Here is a 26,546-nt window from a genome sequence, read left to right as displayed (position 1 = left end):
TATTTAAATTTATAAATTCTAACTATTTTTAATTTAATTATAAGTTCTAACCTTTTAAACTTTCTTAAAATTATTTAAATTTAATATATTATAAACTCTAATTTTATTTATTTAATTTCTTTTATTAACTTAATATTATTTAAACTTAATTTTATAATTAATTAATAATATTATTTATTTTATATTTATATTTTATTTTTATTTTATAAAATAAACTATTAAAACTATTTTTAATTAAAGTTATAATTCAATTATTTAGACTATAAATCCTTCTTAAATAAATTAAAATTCTTCTTTACTTTAAATTAAATAATAACTCTATTAAACTCTTAAATAAATTAATTATTATTATACCTTACTCTTTAAGCTTTTAAAGCCTTTTAAATAGTTAAATATTAATCCTATCTTTTATAAATAATCTTTTAATTAAAAATCTTAATTAATTTACTCTTAAAGTCCTTCTACTTAATATCCTTTATAAATTCTAAAAAATCCTAAAGAAATTAACTATTTTTAATCTTTAAAAAAATCTTATAAAATATCTAAATTATAAAGTCTTTCCTATCTATATTATCCTTTAAGACTTAATTATAATTAATAATCTTCTACTTTTAAATTTCTAATTAAAGCTTAAATTTACTTTAAGAATATCTTTAATTATTTTAATAAAATTAATTAAAAAGTTTAATTTATAAATTTATAATAGTTAAAAACTTAATTCTTTAATTTTCCTAATTTCTAATATTTATAATAATCTTTTAACCTCCTTTAAAGATTAAATTTATTATAATAATACTTAAAAATACTAATTTCTATTTATTAATATATTTATATTAATAAGTAATATCATAAGGTTTTTAAAACTAAATAATATTAATTTTATTAAACTTTAAAAAACTATTAAAAATTATATTTATAATTTTATACTTAAATTAAATATAAATATATTATTAGCTTAAAAAAGTAGTCTTTAAGCTATTATTAAGGTATATAAGGCCTAATTAGATTTATAGCCTTAGTTTAAAAGGGTTATAAATAAAATTAAACCTATATAATACTTACTTTTAAGCTTATTCTTCTTCCCACCTCTCTTATAATTAAAGTTTATTTATTCTAAAATATAAATAAAAAAAGAAAACCCTTTAATAAGATTAATATTCCTTAATAAAAGGTAAGTATTATATTAAAAGGATTTAAAATAATTAAAGTTAAATATTATAATTTAGACTATCTTAATATAGTAATATTATATATAGAATCCTTTTAAAAAAGTATTATAGTTTAATATATTAAAGGAATAAATAATTAAAAGAAAATAAAAGTTTTATATAAAAGTATATTCTAATAAATATATAATAAATTATTAATATTTATATAAATATATATATATATTTAATTAGTTTATTTTTAACTTTATATATTAAGTTTATTATAACTATATAATATACCTCTTTTACTATTAACTTTAATTTTTATTAAAATATTCTTATATAAATTTTAAATACTTATTAATCTTTAATTAAAGTCTATTATATTATTAAATTAATATTTTTATTCTATTAATATTAAAATTATTATTAATTAAATATATATTTATTAATATCTAAAATAAATTTAAAGTTATATTAATATAATTTTAGTTTTTTCTCTTTTTCTTTAATTAAATATAATAAACTTAATATATATATTCTAATTATATTATATCTATATTATTATACTTCTTTCTAACTATAAATATAATAATTTATTTAATTATTTAGATATCTTTATTAATTATATATATTATATTAATACTCTAATATAAGTTTATTTTATTTAATATTATAACTATAAAATAAACTATTAAGTTTTCTTTATTAAAATAATAGAATAACTATAATTAATAAAGAGATTACCTTTTATTATTAATAATTACTTTATAGGTTATTAATATTAATTAAAATTTAAATAAAAGTAAATACTTTACTCTCTACCTATTATATAACTAATACTTTAATTAAATAGTATTCTTTTACTTATATAGTTAAAGTATTTATAAATTTAGGAATAATTAAAATTCTAAATAAATAACTCAATTAATTAAAATACTACTTTAATTATAACTTTTATAATACTTAATTTCTTTATATACTTTTATATACCTATAAGTTATTATATTAGTATTCTTTTTCTTTCTTTATCTATTATTAACCTCCTTAACCACCTTAAACAAGGTTTATACCTAGACTAAATCACTAATAAAAATAGACCACTAAAATATATAAATAGCTTTAAAGGAATACTCTACCTAACCTTTATATAAGGACTAATATATAGGTAGGTCTTAAGGAAAGAAAATCTTAGAGAAAGGAATAAAGGATAAAAATCACTTAATAGAGAGAATTTTTAAGAATAAGAGAAAAAGAGTGGAAATAGTTTCTCTAAAAAAAAGACTAAAATAATAAAAAAAAGACCTCTTTTATAAACCCTTCACTAAAAATTCCATATGACCCCCTTTTCCTTACACCCTACTATAATATTTAATATATAAATATAAAATAATAAAATAAAGTATTTAAAGAATATAATTAAATAAAAAATATAGGTTTTATAAATAAGTTTAAAACTTTTAACTTTTTTTTAATTAAAAATTAAATAAATAACTATTTATTTTAATAATTAAATATTATTTTATAATTTAAATTAATAAATACTATATTATTAATTCTTTTTTATTATTATTAAAAGGTAAAATTTTAAAATTAAATTTAAAATTTAATTAAACTTATTTAAAAGTATTTAATTATAAAATTTATATAATAACTATAAATACTTAACTTAAAAAAGATATTAATACTTAAAACTATAAGCTTAAATTAATTATTTTATAAAATATTAATTATTAAATATTTATTAAATATAAATTCTTTTATTAAAAATAGTTAATATATAAAATATAATCTTTAAGAAATATTAAATATTTAATAATAATTCAAAAGGTTTTATTAATAAACTTTTATTATAAATATTAAATAATTAATAAAATAAATAAAAGAATATACTTTTAAATAATAATAAAATATTAAAATTAAAAAAATCTTCTTAAAATTAAAAGTTTAGAAAAACCTAATAAAAGAGATTTAAAAAAATATAAAGAAAATAAAAATAAATAACCTAAAATAAATTAATAAAATAACTTTTATATAAATATTAAGTTTATATTACTCTTTATACTACTTTAATTACTATTATTAATATTTTAATATATATTATATAAATATAATTAAATAAAAATTCTATTAATTATTAAATTTCTAATAAATTTATTATAATAAATTATATTCATAATTAAAATAAAAATAATATTTATAATAAAATTAAATAATAATATTTTAATAAAATTTAAATTAAAAATATTTATATTAAAATAAAAATATTAAAAGTAACTTTTAAAACTATTAAAATAATATAAAAATTTAATAAACTATTTATTTAATAATCTATTTAAATAAATTAAATTTAACTATTTATAAAGTTATATTAAAATAAAATTTAAATTAAACTTTAAAAAATCTTTATATAATAAAAAAGTAAATCTAAACTATATATAAATATGTATTTATAAATTTAATAAATATAATATCTTTAAAAATATAAAATATAATTCATTATTAAAAGGAATTAATAAATATAAGGATAAATATAAAAATTTATATTATAACTTTAATAAAATAATTATTTTATATATTAATTACTATTATTATTAAGTTTAATTTTAAATTAATTTAATATAATATAATAAATATATTTATTTATATTTTAATTAATTAAAATATTTTTATAAAAGTACTTTATAATTATAAAAAAGATATTATTTTAATATTTAATAAAATATTATATAAATTATAAATCTTATTATTATTATAATAAAAGAAATTTATAAAATATTTATTAAACTTAAATATTAATAAATATTATATAAACTCTATTATTATAAAAATAATAATATTTTAATCTTTTATATTAATAATATTATTATAATATATTAAAAATTAATAAAAATAAGTTAATAAACTTATTTAATAACTTTAAAAAAGTATAAAATTAATAAAAGAATTTAATTTAATAGTTCTTAAATATAAAAATTTATAAAAATTACTTAAATTAATAAATCTAATTAATTTAAATTATATATATAAAAGAATTATTAAAATAGTTAATAAAAAAACCTTTCCTATAAAGTCCCTATAATAATTAAAAATTAAAACTATAAACTAATACTATAAAATCTATTAAAATTAACTTATATTAATAAAAATTAAATTTATATTATTTATTATAATATTTATTAAACTAAATATTATATTTATTATATTAAAGCTTATATAATTCCTTATAAATTTAAATTAAAAATATTATAATATAATAAACTAAATATTACTTTATTTTAAAAATATTAAATATCTTACTCTTTACTTTATAAATATAAATAAATTTATAATTATAAATAACTCTTTTTTATTAATAATACTATTAATTAAAATTTTAAATATTTATAATAAAACTATTTAAAAAATAATTAAATAAAAATTAATAAATAAAATATAATTATAATATTAATAACTAAAATAAAACTTCTTACTTTAATATAAATAATAAAAATATTATTTATAAATAAATTTCTTATAAAACTATTAATAAACTTAAATAAAAATTAAAATTAAATATAATAATATATAAATTATAAATCTAATAAATTCTAAAATTATTTAACTTAAAATAAAATTATAATATATAAATATTTATAACTATTAATTATAATAAAAGGTTTAAAAAGTACTATTAATATAAAATATACCTTATTAACCTAAATAATAATAAATAAATTAATTAAAGTATTACTAATTAAAAATAAAATAAATTTCTCTAATAATTAAATTTAAAAATATTAATTATTAATAAAAATTAAAACCTATTAAAAGATTCTATAAAATATAAATAAAAGTAGTAAAGGGTTAAAATCTAACTTATTATAATATATTAATTTAAAAGTATATTAAATATAAAAATTAAAATTTACTATAAAAGTATAATAAATAATTAATTTATAATAAATTTATTATTAAATAATAATTTATTATAAATTTATAATAAATTTATAAACTATTATAATAAATATTTAAAATATTTACTTTTAATATAATAAAACTAACCTTTATAATATAAAAATTTATAAAATAAAATAAGTAATATAAAATTATTAAGAATTATAATTTCACTATAAAATTACTTATAATATAATATTAAATCTAATAAATTAACTTATATAAATAGGAAGGGTTAACTTATATAAATAAACTTTCCTCTATTAAATAATAAACTTAATATAATTACTTTATATTTAACTATACTATACTATATTATAGCCCTACTAAGTGACTTTCTTAAGGTGTTAACTTACTTTTTTTTAGTAACTAACTAGTGAAGGGTAGGGGCTGAGGGGTAGTAAGGAGCTATTATTAATTGAGATAAAATATATAGTAAGACTAGATGTGCCTTGTTAAGTAATAGGCAAGATGGCCGAGCGGTCTAAGGCGCGAGACTCAAGAGTTAATCTCTTCCTGCAAAACAGGATTTCTCGTATCGAAAGGTGCCGGGGTTCGAATCCCCGTCTTGTCAACTAGTTGTCTAAAGAACATAATATTTTTTATTAATTTTAAAGTTAAATAACTTTTTATCATTAGGCATAAAACTAAGAAGTTTTATAAATCTACTATATTGTCACACTCCTATGCCTCCTTAAGTGATTCCTTTATATAGGTATAGACTTATTAGTTGTAGTTAAATCCTATTTTATAGCTGTAAAGCTGTTAGGCCTACACATCCAGATGTGCAGCAATGGAATATGGTTGCCTTACCTGCAGTCTGTTCTAACCACAGCTGTCAAATCGCTCAGTGGTCGTCTCGGCTTCGCGCAGCAGGCTAGATCTCTTTTTGTAGTTATAGCTTTAGCTACCTGCTTGCTGGCTGTTGCTGAGGGGTAGGCTAGGAGCGAGGAGCTTAGTGCGGGGCACGATAGCTCTGGTGGTCTGCTTCCTCTCGACGATAACCACCCCCGTTGCACTATCATTGCTCGGCATTAAAACAAAGCATCTGTAATATATCTATTTACTGCAAGACCTCCATGCCCAGGGTGGACAACGTGAGCGAGTTAGGCACGAGTCTCATGCTAACACAAAAACAACTACACAACCCATAGTGTGGCGTAATGAATGAATTGGCAGGGACTACTTTGATCTGAAGAGCTATCTAGAGAAATCACCCTCCATTACAGTCTAGAGCAGAGAGAAAGAGAACGGGAACACCCAAAGTAAGAGCACTCTCGTCCCCAGTTCCTCGCCTGCCTATGAGGCATCCAAGACCCAGCCCCGTCCTGTTCGGCGCAGCCGTGTCTGGTGCCCGACAAGTTCTAGTAAAAGCAGCGCGCGGAGCTGATGATGTCGTTGAACTGGTAGTCGGCCAGGTTGGAGATTCCAGGGTTGCCAACGTTGTAGATCTTGCGGCCGCTCTCGTCGCAGCCGCGCTTCTCGTAGACGTGGCAGGTGACGCCCGGGTCAGGGCCCCACGAGCTGATGCTGTCCTCCCAGGGGTTCACAAAGTCCGCTGTTTGGCATGTCTTCTGTCAGCGACGTTTCTATGTTGTTCGGGGTGCTATGAGGGGTCGCGGCGAGACCGCTGGGGAGGAAAGGGGTAAGGCGGAGGCGACTTGGGCTTTTTTTGCAAAAACTTACCGCACACATCGTTGCCCCAATGGATCAGGGAGCAAGCCGGCTGGAAGTTGGCGTTGATGCAGACATACACGTTGCCGCTCGCCCGGGCGGAGAGCTTAGAAGCGGGAGCAACAGATGCGGACTCCGTCACGGGGCCAGCAAAGTCGACAAGGTGTGCCTCGGCAAAGGTCGTGTTGAAGGGCTCGATGCCTTGCAGGGTAGAGAATTCGAGCGCGTCCGCGCGGGGCACTGCTGAGGCGGCGGCCAGCTGCAGGGCCATGATCAGGGAGGTGATGGTGAAGCGCATCTTGAATTTGCGGTGTCTGGCTTGACTTGGAGAGGCAGGGAATGTAGAAGTGCTGTTGGATCTTGAGTCTTGAGCTGGAGTCTGGAGAAGATGCTGATGAAGCAGGAGGAGATCGAGATGGCGAGCGAGTGATGGGATCTTATACTTTTTTCATTGTGGGAGGCTTTCCTCGATTTCAATATATCAGTGAACATAGTCTTTACAATTCGTCCTCCAGAAACTATCTCCATCCTCCAGACAGCATGTAGTCTCAGGTATTGCCTGGCTACTCCAGTCCAGCTTGAGAGTCCAGACTAGGAGAGTGGAGGGATATGCATGGAGCTGACAGACGCTGGCCCACTTGCAATGTATTTTGGGAGTTATTCGAATAGCCTCAGCAAGGGTGCTGACATATCTATTTACCGAATAGTGATTAGTATGTCTAAAATTTGAGTCTTCGACACTAACGCTAAACCAGCATCCGTGTCCTGGTTGTGGGGCCAACTTTGAGTTGCAATAGGCAACAGTATTTGGAAAGGGGAAGTTTTCCCGAGGGTTGTCCGCAACTCCCGCTGACTCAATTGATTGGTTGAGGGACAACAAGACACGGTCAAATGATCAACGACAACGCTACAGGTGAGCTTCGGTCAATCTGACAAAGAACTGGGAGGCTTCATGATTCCATGTATGGTACCCTAGGGTAGTATTGCCAAGCCTACACTCTTCGCAGGCCTGTCTTCTCTTGGCATTACCCAAGCACCATGGGCGCTACACTAAGCGAATGGTCGCCAAGAACCACGATGCCCTCTTAATTCTCACAGAAGGATGAGAGTATTCCTCAGCCGCCTGCATGACAAAAGGACGCTTTAGTGGGCCGGCACCACGCCGAGTTGTCTCTCGGACATCATTTGTAGGGTAATTTGTTGAGCGGAATAGCAAGCGGTAGAGTCAATGGGAGTGATTACCTGGAACCAAAATGTGAAAACTGGGTAGCCTCTTGTGCAATTATCACACGCTGTACGGGTGATTTAGCCATTGCACTGCATTCATTCTGAATGTTCCGGGCGACAGGGAATTACACATATTGAAAAGTTGCCTTCCAAAGACAGTCCCTATCTCGACAACTTGAACGGTCCCGCGCCCGCTGTTTGAAAGAATGCCTCGGGGTCATACTTCGCACTGACCTCTCGCAGGCGCGCGTTACTCTCCACCCCGAAGGATGCGATGGGATCCTGCGGAGGACAGGCGTAGTTCAAGTACCGGAAAGACGCAGCGACCTTCCCTTTCTCTGCCTCGTGGTCTATGGCCTCGAGGGCTTTCTTGTTTACCTCAAAGACCTTCTCGTCGTCACTGGACCTGTCCCAGGACGTGTACAACAGCAGTACTACAAGCGGGCCATCCTCCGCTTGCAACCCAAACGCATTCCCGCCGCGCGCGGCTGACTGCTCAAGCAGGGAAACTGGCAGTGGTTCGAAGGTGAGCGAGAACAGGAGGTTCTCGACCACCCCTTTCAGCTCCCCAAGAGACGCGTTGAACGTCTCCACCGCATACTCGAGGATGCCAGCATTGGCTTTGACAGTGGTGGACATCCTCACCACCCTGGCCCCTTTCATTAGCTGTTGTCACACACGGCCGCGATGACACACAAGTACCATAGAGGATAGGGCGACCTCTCACCTATTCGCAACCGCGCCGGCGAACCCCTCGTCAGTGAAGTCCTTCAGCGAGCCCACACGGAGGGTCTTCATCTGATCGATCTGCGGCTGCATGTCGACAAACGGCCGCAAGGCCTTTGGGTTCTCCTCCGGCCTCAGACAAAAGACATCATTCATACACATGACATCGCCAAGCATCGGGGCATATCCGAGGCTAATGCAAATATGCACGTCGGCGTCGGGGGCTGGATCCTGCAGGTACGCCATAAGGCTTTGGATCTGCGCGGGAATGCTAGGCTGGAAGTAGAACACCTTGCCGCCCCAGAGCTCGCCCTGCTCAAAGACGGGCAGGTCGACGCGGGTGACGATGCCGAAGTTGCTTGCCCCGCCCCGGAGTGCGATCCACAGGTCCCTGTTCGTCTCCGCGTTGGCGTTGACGATCTCGCCGCTGGAAAGAACAACCTCGTAGTTGACGACGTTGTCGCAGACAAAGCCATGAGCATACGAATAGTACGAGAGCCCACCTAGACACAGAAGGTTGGTATCAGAACGCGGTAATAAATGTGGTGATCTTATGGGTACAAAAAAGAACTCACCCTGAAGTACATCTCCTCCAATGCCAGCGGAGGAGTGCCGGTTGCCGACAACACCGAATCCTGCAGCCATGACAGTCTCATAGACCTTGCCCCAACGCTCGCCGGCTGCTACAGAAACTGTCTTCTTTTCTGTGTTGAGCACGACCCCGCGGAGGTTCTGCAGTTGAATAGTGATGCCGTTTTTGACATTGGCAACCCCGGGCGTCGCCTGCTGACCGGCCCCACAGATAGCGAGCTTGATACCCTCAGCAAAGGGTCTCAGTGTTTTCAGGATTTGTGAAACCTCTGAGGCAGAGCTAGGAACCAGAAAACATGCGGGCTTCAGCTCACGCTCGAGCTCGGAAAAGTATGACTTGGTGATCTCGTCATACTCCTCGTTCTCGGCGGAGACAATCAAGTTGCTCGAGAACTGCCTGATGGCTTCGATGGCGTCAGCAACTGAAGACATCGTGAGGCAGAGTCAGGTGGTATGGCGATGAAAAGATTTGACAAGAGCTTGTAGCAAATGCCTAGGGTGGTAGGGTCAAGTTCCAAATTTGAATACAGGTTGTATGTTGATGCAACGCCTACCAACAGAGATAATTTCGTTTAGCTGGGTGGTGTTCATTAGTTGTTGATTTCGCAGGAAGAAAGACATGAGCGAACGCAAAGGCGGCGGCGATGCCGCTCACCCGGTACTTCTACCCCAGGCCGCCTGTTGGTCGTACACTTGCATGAGGCACAGCCAGCCGCCCCCCCCCCCCCAATGTCTTTGCAGATGAGGCTCTTGGCCACAGGATGACAGTGCGTATTAAGTTAACGGGGCCAACCTGAAGTTGCCTGGACAGCTTGTCCGCCAAGAGGCCTTGATGTGATTATCAAAGCCCTAAACAAATCATCAGTCTTGTCCTACCGACCGACCCCCTCCCTCACTTAGAGGTACATGCCATGCATTCTCGAAGATCATTCCTAAGTTAGACCTTAATATTAGTACTTTATTTCTTATATCATACATTTTCGTTTCAAATAATCAAATAATAACATTTTCCTTCTTTAAGTCTATATATAATCAACTTGAATTTACTTATTTAAAAACAGATTCATAACTTTATTCTCTTAGGATACTAGCCCCAGATTATAGCTCAGTAGAGGGAATCTAGAACATGGAAAAAGTCCATACTACAGTGTCATATCACCAGCAAGCACTCGGAAGGGGGAAGAGAGTTGATATTGTTGTTTCATTAGTTATATGCTTGCCACCGACCTGCCTCGCCGCGCCTCGCCGCGCCTCGCCTCGCCTCGCCTATTTGTATTGATGGTATGGTATCTCAAAGCAACAAAAAGAAGCGAAGAGAAACAGAACAACAAGAAGCAGGATGCCGGGGGGAAGAGGGGGGGTGGAGAGAAAGACACACACGGCCATGGTGCGTGCGTGTGTGTGTGTGTGGAACATGTTCAATCGACCAATACATCCAGCTAGCTAAGTAAATCAACCGGCCAACCCACGCAATATTTGAACCAAGAGCAAGCAAGCAGGCTTAGCAAGAGACCCCACGCGCAATGCTTTGAAAAGACTATGCGCGTACCACCTTTGGCAAGTAAATCCAGGGCTGCCGCTCACTACACTCAGTATAATTAGTATAGTATAATGCATATAAATAAGCCCACTACACCCCATTACACTAAGGGTATTTTAAAATCTATTATATTATACTAAAAAGTTCAATATATATAGTATAGTGGGTTTTAATATAAAATTATTAAATTTTTAGGGTTTTAAATAGCTATAGTTAGGTCCATAAAGGTTAGTTATAAACCTTGCTTTACACCTTATAAGGCGCATATTTAAACTATTAGTGCGCCTTATAAGGCATATATTTATATATATATAAGTATTATATATTCTAATAAAGTCCATTAGCTATTATATAAAAAGCTTTAAGTAAGCTTTAAGGCATAGGTGCAATTTTAAAATATTAGAAGCTTTAAGGTATTAAAAGCTTTAAGGCATTATCTAGATAATTTACTAAAGCTTACACCTAGAAAGGTATAAGGCTAATTAAAGTATATATTTCTTTAAATATAAATATAAACTATTTTAAATTAAAATAAAATTATAATTTATAGTTTATTATTTTTAAATTTTATTTATAAAACTAATATTATATTATATTATATTATAACTTTTATAAATATTAAAAACCTTTTATTTAAAGTTTTTATTATTATATTTATATATTTTAAAATAAAACTAAATATAATTATTATTTTTATTTATTTATATATTTTAATATATTATTATTATTTAAAAATATAGCTATTATAACTTTTAATAATATATATAAGTTTTATTCTTATATATATATTATAAATTACTATTAATATATTTATAAAGTTTTAAATAGCCTAAAATATTATTTAAATTATTATATTTAAGGTATAATAAACCTATTTTAATAATATATTATTTAATAATATAAGTATTAAGCATATTTAAAATTTATTTATTATTTATTTTTAGTAGTTAGCTTATTTTATTAAGTAAATATATATAGGTTTTTAACCTTAAAAATTTTATTATAGCTATAGTTTAAATTGCTAGCTATATTAAAATATTTATATATTAAAAGTATACTAATAGTTATAATTTATAATTAGGTTATATAATTAATTCTATTATAATTAATTTTTATATAAAGTTTTATATATTATTATATTAACTATATATATAATTATAAATTTACTAGTTATTAATAGTTTATTAGTTTAGTTTTTATTTTAGTAAATTTTATTGCCTAAATAGTATACCTTTTTAACCCTTTAGTTTTTAGCTTTATAATAATTTCCCTTTCTTTTTTTTTTTTTTTTATTTATTTTTCTTTCCCCCTTTTTCTTTTATATTAGTATTTATTTAATTATAAAAAAGTACTTTTAAAAGGTTTTAAGTATATTAATATTAATAAAATTTATTTAGTTTAAGTATTTTTAAATTATATTTTTATAGCTTATAATAAAGCTAAAGTTTATAAAAGCTAAAATTTTATAAAAAAGGATTTTTTTAGTAATATTAAAATAGGCAATATAAAGGTTAATAAGTTTAGGTTTTTTAAATTTATTAAATAAACTTTTTTATTTAAAAAAACTATTTTACTAGTAACTTTTATTAATACAAATATAGCGCTATTATTTTTTTTTTTAGTAGATATAGACTTAAACTTAAAGGTTTTTAAAAAAGGAAAGTTAAAAAATAAACCTTTAGGGGTAATATTTAGGAGTAATATAGCTGCCTTTTTATATAAATAGGGCTAGTAAAATTATACTTAAATAGTTAAAACTTTAATTCCTTTATTTAAAAGTATTTATTACTACCTTTTTTTAATAAATTTTAATAAAAAAGCTTACTAGTTTAAATAGTATTAATAGGTAGAGCCTTTATTAAATATAAACTTAGCTAAATAAGGCCCTTAATACCTTATTAATAATAATTTAAGTAAGTCTTTTAATTAAAATATATAATATAAATAGTAGTAGCCTTATAGCTAGTATATATAATATATTATATTTTTTTCTTTTTTTAGTTACTTTATAACTAATATATATAATATATTATATTATTTTTTAGTAGTAATTAATATTTAATATTTAATAACCTAATTAAAAGGGCCTTATTTTTAGCTTATTAAATAGCGGTTTATTATACTATTTTATTTATAAGGCATATAAGAAATTAAGACCTTAAAAGTTAAAACTATATTTATATATAATAGGATCTACTTGCTATTAATATTTTGCTAGATAATCCTATATATAGGGCATGTTATAAACTATAAACTATATATATGTGCCTTGCAAAATATAAGAGTAATAGTATACTAAATACTAAGGCTGTAAAAGTTAAAACTATACCTATAAGATCTACCTGCTATTAATATTTTACTAAATAATTTTATATATAAAATATACTATAAATTATAGACTATATATATGCGCCTTATAAGATATATAAGTAATTTAAGTGTATGCCTTATAAGGTATAAAAGTAATAGTATATTAAATATATAAAAAACCAATTATAAAATAAAATAGAATAAAAACTATTAAAGTTTAGCTAAATTTATATATAATTACTCTACTTATATTATAAGGTTAATATATCTTATAAGGTATATATTTAAATTACCTTTATACTTTATAAAATATAATAATAAATTAAATTATATATATACTAATCTAGGGCCTAAAAGTAATTTCTTATAAATTATTAAATATTTCTTATTTATTACTTAATATATATTTAATTTTTAAATAATATAGCTTATTATTAATATTATATTATTAAAAGAGTAACCTATATTAAAGCTATTTTAGGATATTTTCTTTTAGGTTTATTTTTTAAAATTTACTAGGTTTTAGCGCTTTAAAAAGCCTTAAAATTAGCTTTAAAAATATAACTTTAATATTAAAAGTTCTATAAATTAAAAATATAGATAGGTTTATTACTATTATATATAAAAAAAGTTCTTTAAGGTATCTTATAATTATATTAAAGGGGGTTTTTAAAATACTAAATTTTATTTTTAATTAAACTATAAAATATAGAATTAGTTTAAGAGTATATTAAGGCCTATAAAGGTTAAAGTTTAAAATTAATTTATATTTAAAATATAGAATATTATTAAGTTTTAGCAGCTAGATATTATTAATTTAAGGAATTAAGTAATTATAAGTAATTTAATTAGCAATTTTAATAAAGACGTTTTTTAATAGAAACTTTTATATTTTATTATTATTAAAAACCTTTTTTTGCTTTATTAAGTTTTAAGCTTTATATATTATATTTAAGTATTTAAACCCTTAGTTATAAAAATAAATGCAATTTTAAATAAACTTTATTATAATTAAAGTTTATTATTATATATAATAAATTTAAGTTTATAATAATTAAGGTTTTATAAAATGCTTAAAAATAATTTATATTATATTTAATAGTTAGCGCTTAAATAACTAATATTTTATATATAATATTATAATATTCTATTTTAATAAGTTTATATGCCTATAAAAGCTTATTTTTAATATATTAAAATTTATTAGTAGTTATATTAAATAGAATATTATATTATATATATTTAAGGTTCTATAAGTATTTAAAATTATAAATAAAATTAAATACTTTATTTTAAATAATATAAGTAATAATAATATAATAATAAAGAAACTAGGCCGGCTTTTAATATTAATAGCCCTAAATGCTATATTTATTATTTTAAATATATTACTAATTTAGTTATAAATACTTTATTATTTGGAAATAATATTATATTATTTAAAAACCTTTTAATTTAAATAATATAAATGCTAAATTATAATATATAAAATAGTAGAAAACTAGCCCTATTATTAAACATAGTACTTATTATTACTATTTACTAGTTTAATTAATTAATTAATTAGTTATATAAAATTTAAAAAATTTTTGTAAATAAGAATAAAATAAACTTTATATATTAAATAATATTAAAAATAGTTATATATATTCTAATATGCTAGCTATTTATATTTGCTATTATTTGTTAAGCTATTAGGTTTTATTTATTTCTTTTAATATTATAATAAGAATAAAATAACTACTAGCAATATATTATTTGCTACTATATGTTTTAATTTAGAAAATACCCTTTTATTTTTTATAAAAAAATAGAATTAATAAAAAGAAATTAGAATATAATTATAGCTATAAGTAAAGTTCTTAAAGATATTAATAATATGTTTAAAGTATTTAAGGGTAATAGCTAAATTTAAAAATAAAAAAATGGCTTTAAAGAGGCATATAATAGTATTTAAAGTGTTATTATAGGCTTTAAATTTTCTTTTAAAATATTTTAAAATATAAAAGAAAGTTACTAAAAAATTCCCTAAACTAAAATACTTTATAATTAATATAAATTATATATAAAAAAGTTAAACTTTTATTATATTAAGTTTAATAAATTGCCTATTTATTATGTTATAATAGCTCTTTATCTAATATATTAGTAGGCTTTTTTAAAAGTATATAAAATAAAAAAAAGTGAATATTTAATGCTAAGGCTATAATATAAGTAATTTAAGAGTAGAAATATAAAAATAAAAATATTATTTTATTTAAAGAAATTTATAACCAAGTAATAAAAGTTTTTAAATATATATTTAATAAGTATTAAAATAATTTATATATTTAACTAAATAATATCTTTTATTAAGCTTTTATTTTTAATATTATTTTTAATAAATTTAGCATTTAAAACTATAAACTATATAGGCTTAATAAATAAGTATTAGTGCTAGTAATAAAAATATATTTTACTAATAGTAATATTAAGGATCTATTATTATACTAGTATAATTAAAAGGTAAATATTTATATTTATTATAAATAGCTTTAAATTTTCTTTTTATTATAGTAATAAGCGCTAAGATTAAAAGGTTATTTTTATTATTTTTATATATAGTAATAGCTTTTTAAAGTAGCCTTAAAGTAAATATAATTTTTTTATATTAAATATTATATTTATAGCACTTATAAAAAGTGGTTAATATTAGAAAAGAGAATATTATTTTATTTAATAATAATAAAAGAAATTTAAAGTAATAGTTTAAGTAAATGTGTAATAAATTATAAGAAAGTTATAATATATTGCCTTTAATAAAGGTGGTTAGAAATAAGGATGGGCGTGTAGTAGGGCTAGTAGGTGTGCTTAGTAAGGCGTATATATAATTAAGGTGTGCGCTTTATAAGGTGTAAGGTAATTCTATTTAGTTTATTTTTAATTTTATTTATATTATTATAAAAAAAATTTTTAATTATTATAAATTTATTATTAAAAACTTATATTATATTATATTATTACTTAATATATATCTATTTATATAGATAGTTTATAAATTAATATTTCCCCTTTTATACTTTTTGTGCTTTGTAAGGCGCATATTTAAATTAGGTGTGCGCCTTATAAGGCGCATTACCACCCCCTTATATTTATATTTTAATTTTTAACCTATTATATTATATGCATTTATACTAAAGGCCTTTACATTATATTATATTTATATTAAAGGTTAAAGTATTTATATTTATATTCTATTGGTAAGCCTAGTGCGTGTAGTGTAGTGTACGGCAGCCCTAATACTGTAAATCAGGGGGGCTATATGTAGTTTTCGAGGGCAGGGGTATTGAAATATCTCCAGCATTTCCTTCAACCAGGCTATCCTTTTCCTTTCCTTTCCTTTCCTTTCCTTTCCATTTCTATTTTACATGACAACCTGTTGTTTCGAGGACGCCAAGTTAGCTTCGCAATACGCCAATAACTCGGATGACACCATCCGAGCAGTTTGTTGAGGAGAAACGCGACAACTTACACAGTCGTCCTTATCCTTCGTCTTCGGAATACCCATCTCCTCAAACGTAGCCGGCCCGTTGCCCATGGTCTTTCCGTCTGGGTGATCCGTCGGCTTGCGCGGCGCCTTGGGAGGCGCGCTGGCCACGCTGGGCGCAGGACTGGCGGCGCCGGGCCCATGCGACGACGACGCCGTTGGGGGCCGTGCTGAGGCGGGGTTCTGTTGAGGTGGCGCGCTCGACCGTCCACCGTTATCTTGGAGTTGGTACCCGGCCATGGGTGGCCGAGGCCCGCTGGTGTGCCGGCCCTGCTGCTGCTGCTGCTGCGGCGCGTATCCGGGACCGCCGGGCATGGAGCCTGCGGGCGGGATCATCGGTGGAGACTGCGGGCCTTGTTGGTGTCCGTACGGTCGGGGTTGTCCTGCTGCTGTTTGTGGGGTTGGGCTGGTTAGTCTCTGCTTTGATGGATATCCATGAGAAGGGCCGACGTTGGATGAGGATGCCATACCATTTCCAGCTGGTCCGCCGACAGGTCTCCGCCCATCCGGGCCCGGTCCACCCCGGCCGTAGCCACCTGCTGGCCCAGGGCTTGGTTGCCTGTAGCCTCGTCCACCGGGAGGCATGCCAGCTGGTGGGATAGCACCGGGCGCCAGGTTGTTCGGTCCCGGACCTCCTCTTCCGGCGCTTCCTGGACGGATTCCAAAAGCACCCTGGTTGCGCATCGGCGGCTGGTACCCATCTTCGGGGTATGGTGCGGCGGATGACGGCCTGTTGACGTTGAGAGGGTAAGGCTTGGTGTCGTCTTCTGGGTAGGGCGCTGCGGACTTGGGCCTCATGGCAAGGTTGCCATGGTCGACGTTCAAGCCGAACGCAGGCTGCCGACCATCAGGGCCTGGAGCATGCCTGGGGGACGGGTTGGGTGATACCCTGGGGCTCCTCCCGCTCGGGTCGTTTGGCGTCGATGGACCCTCAGGCAATGGCGCCATGTGCTGCTGCTCCTTGAGCCTCTGGAGGCGCTCTGGGCGCTGGCCCCTCATCGACCCGTGCTGAGACTTGATCCTGGTGAGAGCCGTCGTCTCGTGGTCCTTCTTCGACAAGCTCTTGTTCCTCTGCAAGCTGTCCAGCCGTCCGACGGCGTCAGGGTTTCCATGCGACGCTGCCAGCTCGTACCATCGCCGTGCTTCGTTCAGGTCTTTTTGCATGTGGATTCCGATTTCGTGGTAGTAGCCCATGGCGAACTCGCCGGTGGGAAGCTTGGCGTCTGCGGCTTGTTTCGCGTACTTGAATGCGAGCGCCTCGTTTTTGGCGAAGTTGCCTTCGTATCCGAAAAGGAACCACCGACTGACGCCAAGCGCCGCCTCGGGCTGGCCCTGCACCGAGGCAAGGCCATAGTAGTGCAGGGAGTAAGCAGGCTGGAAGTCGCAACCAAGCTGGCAGAGCTCGTAAGCTTGGCCCATCTTTAGTTGCGCCTTAGCAAACCCGAGGTAGGCCGCCTTCTCGATGTACTGCCTGGCGGTGTCGACCTTGTAGGGGAGCAAGTGCTCGGGGACAGTGATGTCGGGGAGATCGCGGGCGATGAGCATTCCGAAGACGTATGCACCTTGCGGCGCATCCTCGTCTGCCGTGTCGGCGGCCCTGTTGATGAGGTCGACACCGCGCTGGAAATCCTGTCTTTGGCCATGTTGCCCGAGCAGGGACATCATGCCCAGGCGATACATGGCGGCAGAGTCGCCCAGCCTCTCGCCGTTGTAGTAGTGCGTGATGGCCTTGTCGAACTCGTTTGAGTTCTCGAAGAGCATACCCATTCTGTACTCGGCGCGGCCCCACCCCTGCTCGGCTGCAAGCTTGTAGCCCATGAATGCCTTCCTCTTGTCTTCCCTCACGTCGAACTTTCCGAACTCATCCCACTTGGCCATCATGAACACGGCCTCGGGGTGATGCTGTTCGCAAAGATACCTGATGATGTTCATGGCGTCGACGCGGAGCTCGTGTTGTTGCTGAGGGGTGCCCGGGCGGCCGCTGCTCCCAGCAGTGCGGGCGCGGTCCTCGGACGCGATCTCGACGTAGTTGAGTGCGTCCCTCGCCCACGACAGCTGCATGTTGACGTTGTTGGAGTGCAGGACATGCTCGCGCGCGTTGTATAATATCTCCTCCTTTTCAACATCGCTGGGCGGGATGTTGTCCCCCTTCACCTTGGGGAAGGGGGTATAGCTCGGCATGTCGTTGGCGGCCATGGACCTGTAGGGGGCGTGGTTCGGATCGTCTTCGAATGGGCGGAAGTTGCTGCTGTCGGGCTCGTGCTCCTGACCGTAGCCGCCGCCGTGGTGCCCGGCGCCGTTGTATGACTGTTGAGGACGACCAGCCTGCTGTTCCATGCGCTGGAGGTCTTGTTGCATGTTTTGAGGAACCTCGGGCATGACCCTGCAGCAGTGCCCGATCCAACGTCAGTCTCTCAGCTCCTCCTCTCCTTTTTTAGCGACCAAGCTGTCAATCGCGGCCGCGAAAGTACAGCGGGCCACAACTGGGTCGCACAAAAATGGGGGTGTTGGGGCAGAAGATTAAAGATTGAGCAGCATAGGTAGGGTATCTTGACTTACCGCTGGGGCGCCGGAGCGTACATCTCTGGCATGGAATAATCGTCGTAACCTCCGGGAACAAAGGTTGCAGCAAACTGCGGCATGTCGTTGGAAACACTGCGGGTTGGCTGGATGGAGCCTGCTGCATAAATAAAAGTAGGATCGGTCAGCCAGAGTCCCTTTTCTGGCCCCCTGCAACGGTGCAGGCCACAAGAACAAATCTCCAAGGACCCTGAAGCTCTCCCAGGATGGGTCAGGCGCAGGCCGTTAACGAGGTGAAGCGAGAATGGACAGGAGGGGCGGGCTGCGGTTCTAGAAGGACTGATGAGCGGGACAGGTCTTTCGGACTAGTCTAGTGACCTGGGTTCGGTGGGTTCGTGCGCCAAGAGAGATTCCAAGATCTAAGCGGGAATGGGAGGGGAGAGACCCGTGTGGTGGCGTACGTGGTGCGCAGTAACTGGTAGTGATTGAATATTGGCGGCCCCTTTTTCTGAAGGTGGAGAGGGTGAGAATGAGTTCAGGCCGGTTGCCAGGATGCTCCTCTATCCGTTGATGACCGACCCGACAGAGGCAGACACCACAGCTTGAGAGAGTGGGAGGGCAGCACATAAGCACGGCACAGCACAACACAGCCCGAGCTGCCAGCCAGAACTCGCAGCGACCAGCGCCATCTGGTCTGCCAGTCCCGCTTTCGTCACAGGCCGAGGGGTTCCGGGCTCCACCACCTGGCTTCCGTTAGATTGATTTGGAGAGGAACGCCGTGGCGAATCATGCAGCGCGAGGGCCGGACACGTAATGGAACAAAGGGCCTTGTCATTCAGCTCTCTGCAACCCTCTGACTGTCAGACTGTTTGGGGCTTTGAATGGGTGCTCCGGCAGGTCTGGCTCGGCAGCGCGGCACAGCCTGGATTGATGACGCCGTTGGTGATCTCCCCTGGCCTAACCCAGACCCGGACAGGGGCGGGGCTCGTAGGCTGGCCTGGCAGGTGGGCTGGCGGCAGCGTTGGACTGCTGGACTTGCTGGGATGACCGCCGCACGCCATAGCTGTCTGTTTTAAAGCCCTCTCTGGTGCCTGGCCGGGGGGATCGGATGGGCTGGGGGGCTGGCTGCATGCCATCCATTTTTAGAGTTGGCGGGCCGGCCAGGATACACCATGCGTGGGGCGCGGCCGAGTATCGAAATCTTTGGGTATTGGCCATAATCGTAACAGTTTGTGTTGTGAATGAATATTGCCAACAGTCTCATTTCCCATTGAGCCGGGTCGCAAGCAGCTGGCTGGCCTGCCGTGCGTGCTCTTCTCTCTGCGTGTGCGTGCCTGTCTGATTTGTCCGTTCTCGTGCAGTGGCTTCACCTCGCTTCACGGCGTGGCGTCCTTGAACCTCTATTACACACGGAGGGTGCATAAGGTGGGGAGGGAGAGCTTCAGGGCCGGGTGGAAGGCAAACGAGCCTCCCTGTGGACAGGACTGCCTCTCTGTCGGTCCGTCCATCTTCGCAGGCAGGTAGGTGGCAGGCAGGCTGACCAGCTAGCTGTGGAGGGGCTTCGATGGCGGGGGGTTAAGAGGGTGGGTGGGGACACTTACCAACACCGGGTCCGAGAGACGACTTGTTAGTCGGGATCATGGTCGCGGAAACACCCCGTCTCCCACGAGGAACCGCTGCAGCCGAGGCTGCTCCTGGCAGCGACGACGCAGCATAATAAGGCGAGGGGGCTGGGGCTGGGGCTAGGGCTTGTGCTGGTGATGGTGCCTGTGCCGGTGCCAGATTCGGACCCGAGTAGTACCTCTTTGCCTGCTGCTGCTGCTGGTGTTGCTGCTGCTGGTTGGGGCGGGCTGCGCGCGTGTAAGACGGGAGGGAGCTCCTCGCCGATGAGCTCATCGTGGGCGACTCTGACTCGGGTTGTGCCCGCTTATTGTGGCAGCAACCTTATTATTACGGTTTATGCCCTGCCGGGCGATCTCGACTTCAAGTCCCGGGTGCCAGTTCTCTTGGCCAGGTAATAAATGAAGGTATGTATCTCTGCGGTACCGGTCGAAGGTCTTGGTGCTCGTTTGTCGCAAAAGGGACTTTGGAGGTCTCGGTTGGGCTGCGCCGCAGACGAGGGCGGAGGAGGGGTTGTTGTCGCTCTCGTATTAACCGGTTCTGGTGAGGGAGGATGACTGCCGCGCCTCAATGGGTCAGCGTCAAATGCCCAGGGGCCTCCAAAAGGAAAGGACAGGGCAAGCAGACGGTCACGACGCTGGTGGAAACTCAAGAGTGGGAGGCAAAAGTCGAGTTTCGATTGAAGAAGAGTCGAACTGCAGGTTTGGGGTGACTGGCAGGCAGTGTTATTGGTGTTATTTGGCGCGCTCACTCGCAGTGCTGCTGTCGGTTGTGGTGGGCGGTGACCCTTGTTGGGTGGGTGTCATCCAGGTCGGGTTGGAGGATCACGAGCCGCCTGGGCAGGTCACTCCAACACACGAGTTTCCGGCAGTCAAACACGCAACGAACGGCAGGATTGTGAGGGTTAAAAGGGGAAAGGGGAAGGGCAAGGGCAACAAAGTGGTCAAATTGCACTCTGGGCAGAACCTCTGGGCAGGATAAGACGGCTGGCACTCGGCCAAGGCAGCAAAGCAAACAAACATCAGTCTCAAGGGGAGAGATGTTGTACTTTTTGCCTGTCCGTGCTCCCCAGCTCCCCAGCTCCCCTTCATTTCTGGAGGGGTAATCGCCCGTTTGGGAAAGTACTCAGGTACCAAGTGCGCAAGACACAGCCAGTCTGTGCCTTCCCGTCGACCTGGCCTCCAGGTCTGGCCCAGGTCAACCCGCAAGCAGTTTCCAAAGGGGGAGGATTCCAGAACTCCCCCAGCCTTGTCTCACATGGGGCCACCTTTGGATGACCCTCTCAATTCCAGTCCACCAACAGAGGGGACCATCTCCCACGTGCTGCCCCAAAGGCTGGCACATTTTCTTTGTCGGACAGTGAGACATACCATTCAAAAAGCAACGGGGCGGCCCATGCACTCAATGGAGAGAACCTGAATTGTATTATATCAAGTGTGACTTTTGGGGCTGAGTACAGAGCCACTGCAGTGCCATGCAACTACCCGTCGCTATTCTAAGATCTGGCTTGAAACGGCCGTATGAAAGCCACCACCATGAAGCCATGTCAAGCATCAATGGGCTGTGGCTGCAGGCTCCCGCGCCGTCAGAGAGGGAGACGGAGTTGCCCACTGTTTCACCCACCAAGCTAGGTACCTAGGTACTAGTACTGCATGCCACGTCCCAGCCCCCTCTTGAACAGCAGAACCCGAGCTCATCTTGCACGATATGATGGCTCCAGCTCCGATTATAGCCGGCCGGCCAAAAGCGAATATTTCAAAGCCAGCTGAAAAGGTTACCGAAGAATTTCACTGGGTGCACATGCACTGTAGGGACTTCGGGACCATCTTTACCAAACATATCATTTGAAAGTCGTAATTGCTTAAAACCCAGCGCTGGGAAAAAGTCAGTACGGCTTATGCACTTGATAGACGTGAGCCTCCCATGTCGGGTGTGAAAATGAGAACAAAGTAAGTCCAAGGTGCTTTTGATGTTCTGGTATCTATCCCTGGAATCTGTGCCTGGGCCTTGAGTCGATCAACATTTTTCGTGTGCCGGTTATAGAGCTAGACTCCGCCGTCCGTTTTTGAATCTGAGTTCATTCTGTTGACACCGCCGTATAGTTACTACTATAGGTGTTGATGGTCTGTATTGGCAACGATGCGAGCGTTGTTAAGCACCTGCCAGATCTTAACATGGTTCCTCCGTTGGCCAACGATGTTGGAGCTACCGCCATCCTGCCACTTTATCATCCTATATGAACTGCTAGTTCATCAACCCCGTTGGAATTCTTTTGGGCGGTTCACGACGCAAGTAAGATGATGTAGGCAGAACTTCTTTGTGTCATTCTATGAGTATTGTTGCTGATAAGAGTAAGGCTTGCTTATTTACAGCGAGGGCGAACGAGGCTTATGCGCAGGGCTTGCCGTTAGAAACTTTTTGGAAAAAGTCAGGCTTAGAAGATGACTATGGATTACAAAGAGTTCCCGCACGACCTGATCCTCGATCAGACAGAGGTCGAGGGAATCCCTTGTAAAAATCTCGACCAGAGAGTGGCCGGGGCAGTTGACGGGCCGGCTACAATGGTCGAAGACTTGCGGCCAGCTCGGATTCTGGATTGAAGCGGGGTGAGATATATGGTGGTTTCGTTTTTAATCCCTATATATGTAAAATGTACGTGGCGCCTTCATACAGTGGTAAACACTTAAGACCTAACGTTTAAAGAAATATAGTACTAATAATAATAGAAAGAGAATATAGTATATCTATAGGTACATAGCTAAGCCTTATACCGTATAAATAAGGCTGGAAGGCATCACTCCTAACGGTGCTATATCATTGATATAAATAGCCTAAGGGCTAATAGCTAGTAAAGTAGTTATATAATAAGATTAGAATAGTCTTAAAATAGCCCCTATAAGAAGAAGAATCTTATAATATAAGACTTAATAAGCTAACTCTTCCCTATTAATATACTTAATAGTTATTTAAATCTACCCTTATTAAATAAGCTAAATATATTATAATCCCTATCTTAAATATATAGTTAATAGAATAATAATATTATAATAGTAAACTTATTTAAAAAAGTCTTTTTATATAAATTTTATAAAAAGATTAAAACCCTTTTAAAAGTTAAATAGAGTTTATTTACTATATATTAAATAAATACTACATAAAAAAAGTAGAAGTTTAAATACTTAAAAATTAAATCTTTTTCTTTTAAGTATATTACTTTATTATTAAAGATTTATCTACTTTTATATAATATATAAGGAATATAGTAAAAGAGGGAGCCCTATAAAGGAAGTTAGTAACTCTACTATATATAAATAAGTTTAAAGATATATATTAAGTAATTATTAACTTTATACTTAAGGTATAAGTTAATAATTAGTTTAAAAGTTAAGAAGATAATAAATAGATAAATAGTTGAATAAAAAATATAATGTGGCTGAAGTTAGGGTGAGATATATATATCGATAAAGCGAGCTCTTCCTTGTAATAGGGTTGAGTTGGTCCAACGGGATGCGGGTAGCCGAATTCCGAGCTGCAGATGATTTAGAGCACCGTTTATCTCCCTTCACGCACTTGTACCCATACGAAAGATGTCGATGAGCACGTAATTTTCCACCACCAAAGGGCCTAAGTACATCATCTTGGGCTGTACGGTGGCTAACGGCGATGCGCTCGCCGCTAATAACCTCCCTGCCTTCTAGGGTAACCCGCATTTCCGACTAAATTGGCCGGATCATACTCTTGAATGTTATATAATCCAGGTTTCTAAGCGCTTCCTAGATCACCTGTTAACTAAGTGCGCGACTAAACGCTATTTTAAAGCTATCAATCTTAATACTAGTTATATTATTAGGTATGTGTAATAGATCCTCCTTACTAGTTTCAATTTACTTAGCTTAAGGCTGTTACTCTAATAGTTAGTAATAATAATACAGCTTTCTTAATGAGTGAATAGCTACTAAAGGCTTTAATAGTAATGGTTACTGTAGGTTGACTTGTTGGAACATTTGAATGTAAGTATTTCAGTCCCTTTTCCGATGCAACATGGCTGATCAGGGGCCGCTGTTGGGGTTGTAGGAAAAAGAGGTTGAAAGCAAGGGTTTGAGGACCGTTGAGCCGTGGCCTAGTAAATGCAACCATGAACCAACGCAAGTTAACCAACAGAAGTAAATCAACAACCAACAAATGCTTTTCCCCTCGCAGTGAAGGATTTAAGATGCGACCTCACTGCTGCACGCATTATCCACCGAGAGCCGCTGGTGCTTCTCCCCCTTTCGTGTTGATCTCCGTGTCTCCTTCTGCAGCCTGGAATCTCTCCTGGACACTCTAGCTCCCATCCAACATTCTCCCATCCGTTCATCATTTTCAAGGATACTCAAGAAAACATCGTTCACTACTGTCTTCACCGTGTCTCAAGATGGCCTCTTCAACCAGGCCCACACTCCTCTTCCTTCATGGTGGCTGGCACGTCCCTCAGAGCTACCACAAGCTCACCGACGCCCTTCGTGCTGCCGGCTTCGAGGTGCATAACCCTCGGTATCTGTCCATGAACCAGAGCCGGCCTCCAAATGCCGACTTGAGCTCTGATACCGATCTTATTCGGTCGTATGCCACCAGCCTTGTTGAAGCCGGCAGGACCGTGGCAGTCTTGATGCACAGCTACGGTGGTCAGGTCGGCACAAACGCGCTTCATGGGCTGAGCAAGAAAGCCGGTGCCGCCAAAGGGCAGCAGGGAGGTATTTCCCACCTGATCTATATGGCTGCATTCGCCTTGCCAGAGGGCAAGAGCATGATGGACAAAGTAGAAGAATTTGGGCACATGGATCGGATCCCCGTGGCTTTCGGCTTCGACGAGGACCAGAGCTGTGTGGCCAACTACCCCAAGGAGGGCCTCATTGGGGAGCCATATGTCAATGAGCTTGATCCGAAGGAGCTTGAGGAATATGTTGGCAGCCTAGTTCGTTGGAATGGGAAGTGCATGTACCTGCCCATTGAGAACACCCCTGCCTGGCGCGACGAGGCTGGTATCTTCTACATTTACACAGCTGGTGACGTTACGGTTCCTGTGGACTACCAGAAGAACATGGTCGAGCATTTGGAGAAGGAGGGCAAGACTGTGGAGACGGTTGAATTGCAAACTGGTCATTCCCCTAGCCTGACGGCGACACAGGAGGTGGTTGACGCAGTTCAAATGTTGTCAAGTTCACCGCACACTGAGTGGAGGGCTCGGTCAAATTCTTGTTTCTGGGTGAGCAGCATAGGGTCGCCTTGTGTTCCCCAACAAACATCACGTAGTTTTGTTGCCGCACGTTTGTCACACACCCGTGATACTTGCAGTGGTCTATGCCTTTGACGCAGATAGAATTTCTTATTGAATGGATCATTTGATACGCTCTGCTCGCAGCATTTGTGCCCTTGTTTCCCCACTTCCTTCGAGACAGCCTGTCATGCCCAGGTGCCAATCAAGCTTGCACAAGAATTGCAATGTGCAAGGAATCCCTCACTTCCGGCCCACAATCCCCCATCCCGAGGTCGCTATGGACTAGTTGCGTATTGCTTACTTGATTCCGGTAAAGCACTGCACCTTGGCAGCATGTTGGATTCAATGAGGTGGCATGGCGCGGCCCAAAAGAGGCTCTGCGTCAAGCCAATAGTCTCCACGGTTGGTTCGGCCGAATGTTGGCACCCGTTTGGTCGCATTGGGGGAGGGCGCCAACATTGAAGGGAGACT

At 36.0% G+C, this 26,546-nt stretch overlaps 3 protein-coding genes across 3 annotated transcripts; 1 reads left to right on the top strand and 2 right to left on the bottom strand.

Annotated features, from left to right (window-relative positions):
* Positions 1–6,448: 6,448 nt before the first annotated feature.
* KVR01_012026 (uncharacterized protein) lies at positions 6,449–8,783 on the bottom strand (the record flags this gene model as incomplete). The annotated part of the gene is made up of 3 exons (XM_044785091.1): positions 6,449–6,642; positions 6,771–7,017; positions 8,769–8,783. 3 exons carry the CDS (start codon positions 8,781–8,783, stop codon positions 6,449–6,451), a joined length of 456 nt encoding a protein of 151 aa, XP_044639107.1.
* A 7,733-nt stretch (positions 8,784–16,516) lies between these two features.
* KVR01_011920 (uncharacterized protein) lies at positions 16,517–22,157 on the bottom strand. Its single transcript, XM_044786731.1, has 5 exons — positions 20,800–22,157; positions 19,238–19,358; positions 17,149–19,061; positions 16,664–17,067; positions 16,517–16,567 (listed from the first exon to the last, which is right to left on the bottom strand). Exons 1-5 carry the CDS (start codon positions 21,092–21,094, stop codon positions 16,556–16,558), a joined length of 2,745 nt encoding a protein of 914 aa, XP_044639001.1. The 5' UTR covers positions 21,095–22,157; the 3' UTR covers positions 16,517–16,555.
* Positions 22,158–25,232: 3,075 nt separating this feature from the next.
* On the top strand, positions 25,233–26,168 carry KVR01_011830 (uncharacterized protein; the record flags this gene model as incomplete). The annotated part of the gene is made up of 1 exon (XM_044781832.1): positions 25,233–26,168. One exon carries the CDS (start codon positions 25,233–25,235, stop codon positions 26,166–26,168), a length of 936 nt encoding a protein of 311 aa, XP_044638911.1.
* Between the last annotated feature and the right edge of the window lie 378 nt (positions 26,169–26,546).

This window comes from Diaporthe batatas (genome assembly GCF_019321695.1).
Source record: "Diaporthe batatas strain CRI 302-4 chromosome Unknown Contig00017, whole genome shotgun sequence".
In the NCBI taxonomy this organism is placed as follows: Eukaryota; Fungi; Ascomycota; class Sordariomycetes; order Diaporthales; family Diaporthaceae; genus Diaporthe; species Diaporthe batatas.
This window is presented reverse-complemented; position numbering and strand designations above follow the sequence as displayed.

Bases quoted from the DNA above. Each gene is read 5' to 3' on its own strand.
- KVR01_011920 (XM_044786731.1), bottom strand. From the start codon at position 21,094: ATGAGCTCATCGGCGAGGAGCTCCCTCCCGTCTTACACGCGCGCAGCC. The intron at 19,062-19,237 runs GTAAGTCAAGAT...GCACTGCTGCAG, and splicing joins TACGCTCCGGCGCCCCAGCG to GGTCATGCCCGAGGTTCCTC. The intron at 17,068-17,148 runs GTATGGCATCCT...CCCCACAAACAG, and splicing joins CGGCGGACCAGCTGGAAATG to CAGCAGGACAACCCCGACCG.